We start from the raw sequence: 7,500 nt of genomic DNA, 5'->3' as shown, positions 1-7,500 counted from the left end.
CACATCTCATCACCATTATCATCACCATCATCATCATCACTATCATCGTCATCACATCCCCTCACTAATCTCACACCTCATCACAATCATCATCACCACCATAAACATCTCACACCACAAAATCATCTTATCATCACCTCATCATCATCATCATTATATCACCATCGCCATAATCCCATCACTATCATCCATTTTCACAAACGCCCATTATCACACCATCATCATCACCATCATCATCACCATCATCATTACCATCATCACTATCATCATCACCATCATCATCACCATCATCATTATCACCACCTATCATCACCAAACATTATATCACATCACCCCACCTCTACCCTCCCATCTCATCGCCTCTCCATCACCATCATCTACACCACCATCATCACCATCATCATCATCACCATCATCATCATCATCATCATCATCATCATCACCATCATCATCATCATCATTATTTAAGTGCATGTGCATCCAAAGGCGTTCTCAGACCCATTCCCCGAAAATGCGTTTATCAAATGCTGCGTTAATTTAAACCTTCATCTAAAGGATACGCATCAATAAGTTCTTATTCATGCACGCTGCCTCATGATTGCATCGCATTAACGTGAACACATCAATGTTTGTGTTCTGGATGAAAGTTTAAATTAACAAATCACTTACTGAAAGTATTAAAGTTCAACTGGTCTGACAACATTTTTGGATCCGCATACCTTTATTTATGCTCTGATTATTATTATTACTACTACTATTACACCTATTATTATTAATACTAGTTATAGGTCCCTTGTTTTCGCTGTGTCGTTACTTTCCTATCCGTTTTTTAGGGTGTTGAGGCCTGGCGAAATCAGACGTTCCAGCTTCCCGTCTTTAGTTGTGTTGCCATTACATAATTTTCCATTATTTTTCGTAGTCTTAGACGAAACCAAATATGAGGTGGTATAACATTTTAGGAATAACACTTACTTGCTATTTTATTTTCCAAAATAACCAATGGAATCCGAAAAATTAAAAAAAAATAAACAAAGGTTAAGTACGCATTTTTTTTTACTCGGCAATAAGTAAAACGGAGCCGACCACAAATAATTTATAAATATGCAAGAAAGACCATATACTAATTTTGTACAGAAAAAATAAAATGTTGGCTATCAAAGATTTACAGAAAAAACAAGCAAACACACACACACACACCTACCCACATACACACACACACACACACACACACACACACACACACCACACACACACAACACACACACCACACACATTTTATATTATATATATAATATAATATATATATATATAATATATATATATTATCTTATATCTACAGTTTCGGGCATAAAATATGTATATTTATAATATAACATATTATTATATATATAATATATATTATTATAATAATATATGTTATAAAACACACACACAACACACAACACCCACACACACACACACCACACACACACACACACCCCCACACAACACACACACACACCACACACAATATTATTATTTTTACATATATATAATATATATAATAGTAATTTTTTTTTTAATATATAAATTTTAAAATATAATATACATTCCAGACACAAACCACACACCACACACCACCACACACACATATATATATATAATATATATATATATATAATATATATTAATATATAATAAAATATAACATATATATTAATACATATATACATATACTTGTAAAAGTATAAATATTAATATACATATATATATACATATATGTGTGTGTGTTTATATATATATACATATAATTATATATGTATATATATATATATATATATGCATTATATATATATGTATATATATATATGCACACACACACACACACACACACACACACACACACACACACACACACACACACACACACACACACAAACAGACACACACAAACACACACACACACACAGACACACGCAACACACAAATACACACACGCGCGCGCACACACACACACACACACACACAGAGTCTAGCCGCCGTGGTAATCAGACGTGTTTCGCCTCCTCTTTGCCTCAGCCAAACAACTCGGCAAACCATGGCCTCTCGTGGTCCCGCAACTTCAGAGGGAAATCTCCCTCGGTTCAAAGGGGGCCAACCGAGAGGCTGCCCCAGCTTTATCGTGCAGTCAGCACAAGTTTTTTTCCCCAGAGTGAAAGGGGACCCTTAGACCAGGATATCAAGCTCTTTTTCCAGGGCCATGGGACCTTCGCCTACGGACACGGGCCCCCCGGTAGCGCGGGTCATAACTGTCCTCCCGCCCAAAATGATTGACACTCCCATGGCATCCTAGGGAATGGCTGCTCCCCAACCAGGGTAACGGGTACATCGCATAGCAGTCTATCAAATCGGCAATGTAATAATAGTGCTGAACACAAATGTGTGCTTTCTTGCTACGAAAAAAAGCATGGGCTAGATTGATTATCTGTGATCAGGTAAAAACTCTTTGGACCGGAATAGATCGAAAAGGCCCACGACATCATAATCAACATAACAGACTCCAGAAAACTTAGAAACACGACAATGAACACTAACAAGATGATAAACATCATTGTGCACACCATGATATTCCACTGTGTTAATAATGAAAACCTGATGTTCGCAACAACAGCAAACATCACAACCCGGACTGGATGCCATAGAAAAAATAAGTATTTCTACTCCTTTTGTTAAAATTTCCAAAAGCTTAAAAGCCAGGAAACACAGACACGCCAAGAACCTTCCTTCTACCACGAAAATGTTATAGAAAACAAAATTGATCTGTTAATCGGAATGATTTCCGAACAACAGGCAACATTAAACAAGATGATATGGAAGAAGCAGGAATGCGAAGAGGCAGTAGATGTCACTTCACACCCGCTCCCCCCGCCCTTGACCAATCCTCCTACCAATCTTTCCAATTCGCATCTCCTCCCCTATCAGAATGCCCTCTACCCAGGAATCTCCCTCCACACTCTTCCTGCCTGCTGTACCTGTGACCAGTGACCCCCCAACCTCCCTTCCCGCCTATTTCCCCTCTCCCAGCCCGCAGCAAACGAGCAGGCGTGCGCCTTGCTGACGCGCCAGCCTACCCGAGGACCAAAAGACCTCAGCAGTCCTTGAACAGCCCGCCAGCCAACAAGAAAACCGAAGTTGGCACACAAGTAACGCCAAGGCGAACCTTTAAGAAAAAATAAAACAAGAAAAAAAAATTAACAGATTGAACTTGCACCTAATCGCCAGTTGAATGATGGAACTCATTGCCAGGTGCCAGAAGTCCCCCCTCCCACTGCCCCCTCCCCCCAGCTCCATCCCAAGCTCCAGTAATGCCGACGATCGTGATTAACAACCATGCAGAAAGAACAGATGCTGAAGATGAAGGTTTCGTCACTGTCACTTTAAGGAAACAAAAGCGAAAAATAAGAGAGGAACGACAAGCGCCAAAGCACATAAGAGGAGCTGATCGGCCTGAGAAAGCATACCTCTACATCACAAACTTTCATCCAGGCACAAATAAAGAAAACGTCAAGGAGTACCTCTCGGACAACTTTGAAGATATGTCAAGTGTAGAAGCTCACAAGACGATGATGAGCCATAACTACTACACTAGTTATTTTTAAACTGAGGGGGGGAGTCTGCATATATGTACGAGATACTCTCAAAACAAATGAGATGTCCGCTATAACTACAGAGTGCAGATATAGAAAATATTTGGGTTAACGTGCAATGCAATATGCTTCTGCATTCATTGTAGGCGCAGCCTATAGGCATCTCCATGGTTCCTCCAATGTTTTTTGATTATAAAGAAAAAGTGTTTAGAGAAACGTTACTTAAAAAGAAACCTCTTTTCATCCTGGGTAATTTAAATGTCGATTTAAATACGTCTAATGCAAAGGTATATAAGATAATTAGGAAAAAACAATTAGAGCAAATGGTCAACAAACCTACAAGAGTCACAGAAAACACTTCGTCTTTAATTGATGCAATAATAGCAAACAGAGCTGACATCATTCTCCATAAAAACGCCATCTCATGCCATGTTGCCGGTCACGAACTCATAACGGTGACGCTTAATTTAAAAATATCAAAACGACCACCAGTCATAAAAGGTTTTCGTGAATTAACTACGACTTTCAGTCATTATGCCAACAAATAATTGCCAATGAATAATCTCGTTTAGAAATTTTGCAAACAGATAATGTAAACAAAGAGATAAATGCCTTTACGGAAGTGATTAATGACAGCACAGACACCGTCGCTCCATTTGTTACAAAAAACTGTTAGACGTTCTGCTCCACTGATAAACAACAACATCAAGAGAGCCATAAGAGATAGAAATAGCGCTCATAAAGCTCTTAAAAATGACAAACACAACATGGCACTACAGACAAATTATAAAAAAAAAAGAGAGAGAAGTGTCAAATCACTTATACGAGGAGCGAAAACTGATTATTTTAGAAATATATTAACAAATTGTGAAAAAAAATGCTGAAACATGGAAAATAGCTAAAACACGTGTGCCAAACAAACAAAAAACATTACAGAGATAATCTGAATTGCAGAACTAGTGCGAATGAATCTAACTATTTCTTTGCTAATATTGGACATCTCACATACGAACAAACAAACTAGCCAAGATTTTCAGACCACAACCTCTAAAAATAGAAAGAGTAATCTTAACAATAAAACACCTGCGTGAAACTAAAGCTGTGGGAGCGGATGGTATTGCTTTTCGCTTTATTGGAGACAGTCTACCTGCAATAGCGTATTGTCTAACGGTTATTATCAACACATCTTTAGTCACTGGTGATTTCCCATCGCTTTGGAAACATGTCATAATAACAATTTTTTTAAATCCGGGAGATACAGACAAAATAAATAACTATCACCATATTACCATACTCCTATACTGTCTAAAGTTCTTGAAAAAATTGTAGCAGACCAATTGACAATATTTCTGGAGACAAATGATGTACTATCGAAAACACAACATTATTTCTACTGAAAAGTATTATTACAGACCACAGATAAAATTTATGAGAACATAGACAACCATCAAATAAACTGCGATTTATCCAAGGCGTTTGCTAGTGTCAGCCACGAAATCCTTATTAGTAAATAAGGATCAATCAAAATTCCCGAGAAAATATCAGGGAAACAGATAGTATCTTTTTTGATTTCCACAAGAATCATATTAAACCCAAACCTGTTTTTAATACTTTAATGACTTATCCCCCAGTCCAAAATTTTTTTCTTGTTCAGTACGCCGTGTTTACAATTTTCCACAGTGATTCAGTAAAAAACTTGGTGAAAATAAAAAAAACCCAGGAGACACTGACGCTAATAAAAGGATACTGTGATACAAATGGCCCCATGATAAATCCAAATAAAACACAATGTACATTCATAGGTAATTGCCAAAACATCGCTAAAATTGCTATAAGCACCACCAAAAAGCATAATGACTGCTACTTAAGACCGAGCACTTCCGTAAAAAAAAAAAAATGCGTACACATTAATTAATTATCTATAGAAAAGTAATGGGCAAACTAATTTACCTAAGTCACATAAAAAACAAGAGCCCTGCTGAAACTGAGATAGCCGTTATACAAACACGAGTTCTCAGTATAATTAATTAGGGCACAACAAACAAGTCACACTCGAATTCGAAAAATAGACAGATAGATTTGTATGTGGGTATATATATAGGTATATATATATATATATATATATATATATATATATATATATATATATATATATATATATATATGCATGTGTGTGTTTATATATATATACATGGATTTATATATATATATATATATATATATATATATATATATATATATATATATATATATATATATATATCTATCTATATATATATATATATATATATATATATATATATATATATATATATATGTATGTATATATATGTACATATATCTATATAGATATCTGTTTGTCTGCATTCGTGCGTTCGTAATTATAAATATGCAGCAAGTGTATTCGATTATGAAAAAAGGAACGAACTCAGAAGTGCATGGTGTATACAGCCGGCTCCGTCGATACTCACGAAGCGAGAGCAGTTGTCGTTACGGGTGGTCTTGGCGTTACCATGGGCCTCCAGCGAAGGATTGGTCTGCACGATCTGCTCCTCCAAGTTCTGCGTATTGGAATATCTGGCGTTAAGCACATCATTCTGGTTCTTACTAATGCAAAACAAATAATGAAGGAGTATCTGGCACGGATGAGGCAAAGTTCATAATGAAAAAGTTACCTGCTTATTCTTTTCATCCTCCTTCACGTGGCGCCGACGTTGGCGAAGTAGGACAGCACTTTCTTCGTGTTCTCAGTCTTGCCAATACCAGACTCACCGATTTGAGTGAGAATCATGAGACTATCGAAAACAAATTCTATACGTGTCTGTGTGTGTGTTTTACACACACAAACATGCACATATTATATATATATATATATATATATATATATATATATATATATATATATATATATATATATATATATATATATATGTATATGTATGTATATATTCTAAAATAAATGTTTATACATATGAATCAAATTTATGATTTACTCAAAATTAGCATATTACTTACGTAATACGTATCGACTGGTTCGTGCCGGCTATATAATTAAATAAAGAAATAGTAACGGTAACGAATTTAATGTGGACAGATAGATAAATAAAAAATAACACTTTGATACACTGCCACGATACAAACAATAAAAATGTCCTAATGAAAGGGTATTCATTACGTCCGCTATCTATCCGTGCTCAGTCCTATACATGTTTATATTCATATATGCATATATTCATGAATTAGTATATTTACAAACATATTATTACACAGACACTTACACTGAATTATATCCATGTAGGCGCCTTCAGAAATGGCGAAGAGATGGGGAGGCACCTCATTACGCCTCTTGCCCTGGTAGATCTTGACGACACGGTTGGTGTAGATGGGGTAACGCTTGTAGGGGTTGATGGCGATGCAGAAGAGGCCAGAGTAGGTGTAGATGAGCTTGGCCTGGTAACGGCTCTTCAAGTTGTACAGGACAGAAGCATCATTGAGGAAGGTCAAGTTGGACACATCTTCGCACTTTTCGTACTTGGGAGGGTTGACCTGAACCACAGTTTCCTTCTTGAAGTCCTTGACCTCACCGCTCTTCAGCTGGACGCTGACTAGTTTGTCACCCTTGGCGCCCTGGATCAAGCCCTCGGCGAAGCCCTCCTTATCGTCAGGGACCCAGCAAGACTTCTTGGGATCATAAGGCTTGGTCTGGTCTAGCATTCGCTGTTCAGCCGAGATGAACAGGAACTCGGTGGGGTCGGGGTCGGGACCCGTGCTTTTCACGATATGACCAGGCATGGCGGTGGTGAATGCTCACAAGCTGTCGAAATGAGGCCCACAAGATGTCGTCCTGAGAGTTTCCTACATTGAAAGGGAAACG

The 7,500-nt window shown here is 37.2% G+C and overlaps 1 protein-coding gene and 1 pseudogene across 2 annotated transcripts in view; both read right to left on the bottom strand.

The window, feature by feature from the left end:
- Positions 1-7,480, bottom strand: part of LOC119582747 (myosin heavy chain, muscle-like) — a 17,362-nt gene extending 9,882 nt beyond the window's left edge. Inside the window, exons 1-4 of the mRNA XM_037931176.1 lie at positions 6,905-7,480; positions 6,642-6,669; positions 6,302-6,421; positions 6,098-6,187 (exon numbers count right to left, since the gene is read on the bottom strand). Coding sequence (XP_037787104.1) covers positions 6,325-6,421; positions 6,642-6,669; positions 6,905-7,418 — 639 coding nt within the window. The 5' untranslated portion in view covers positions 7,419-7,480 and the 3' untranslated portion in view covers positions 6,098-6,187; positions 6,302-6,324. The remainder of the gene's footprint in view (positions 1-6,097; positions 6,188-6,301; positions 6,422-6,641; positions 6,670-6,904) is intronic.
- The window catches only part of LOC119582740, a 70,496-nt pseudogene that overhangs the window by 23,805 nt on the left and 39,191 nt on the right, over positions 1-7,500 (bottom strand). The window lies entirely within an intron of this gene.

The sequence above is a fragment of the Penaeus monodon genome, chromosome 16 (genome assembly GCF_015228065.2).
Source record: "Penaeus monodon isolate SGIC_2016 chromosome 16, NSTDA_Pmon_1, whole genome shotgun sequence".
NCBI classification, from domain to species: domain Eukaryota; kingdom Metazoa; phylum Arthropoda; class Malacostraca; order Decapoda; family Penaeidae; genus Penaeus; species Penaeus monodon.
Note: the sequence above shows the minus strand (reverse complement) of the source record. Positions and strands in the feature narration are given on the sequence as shown.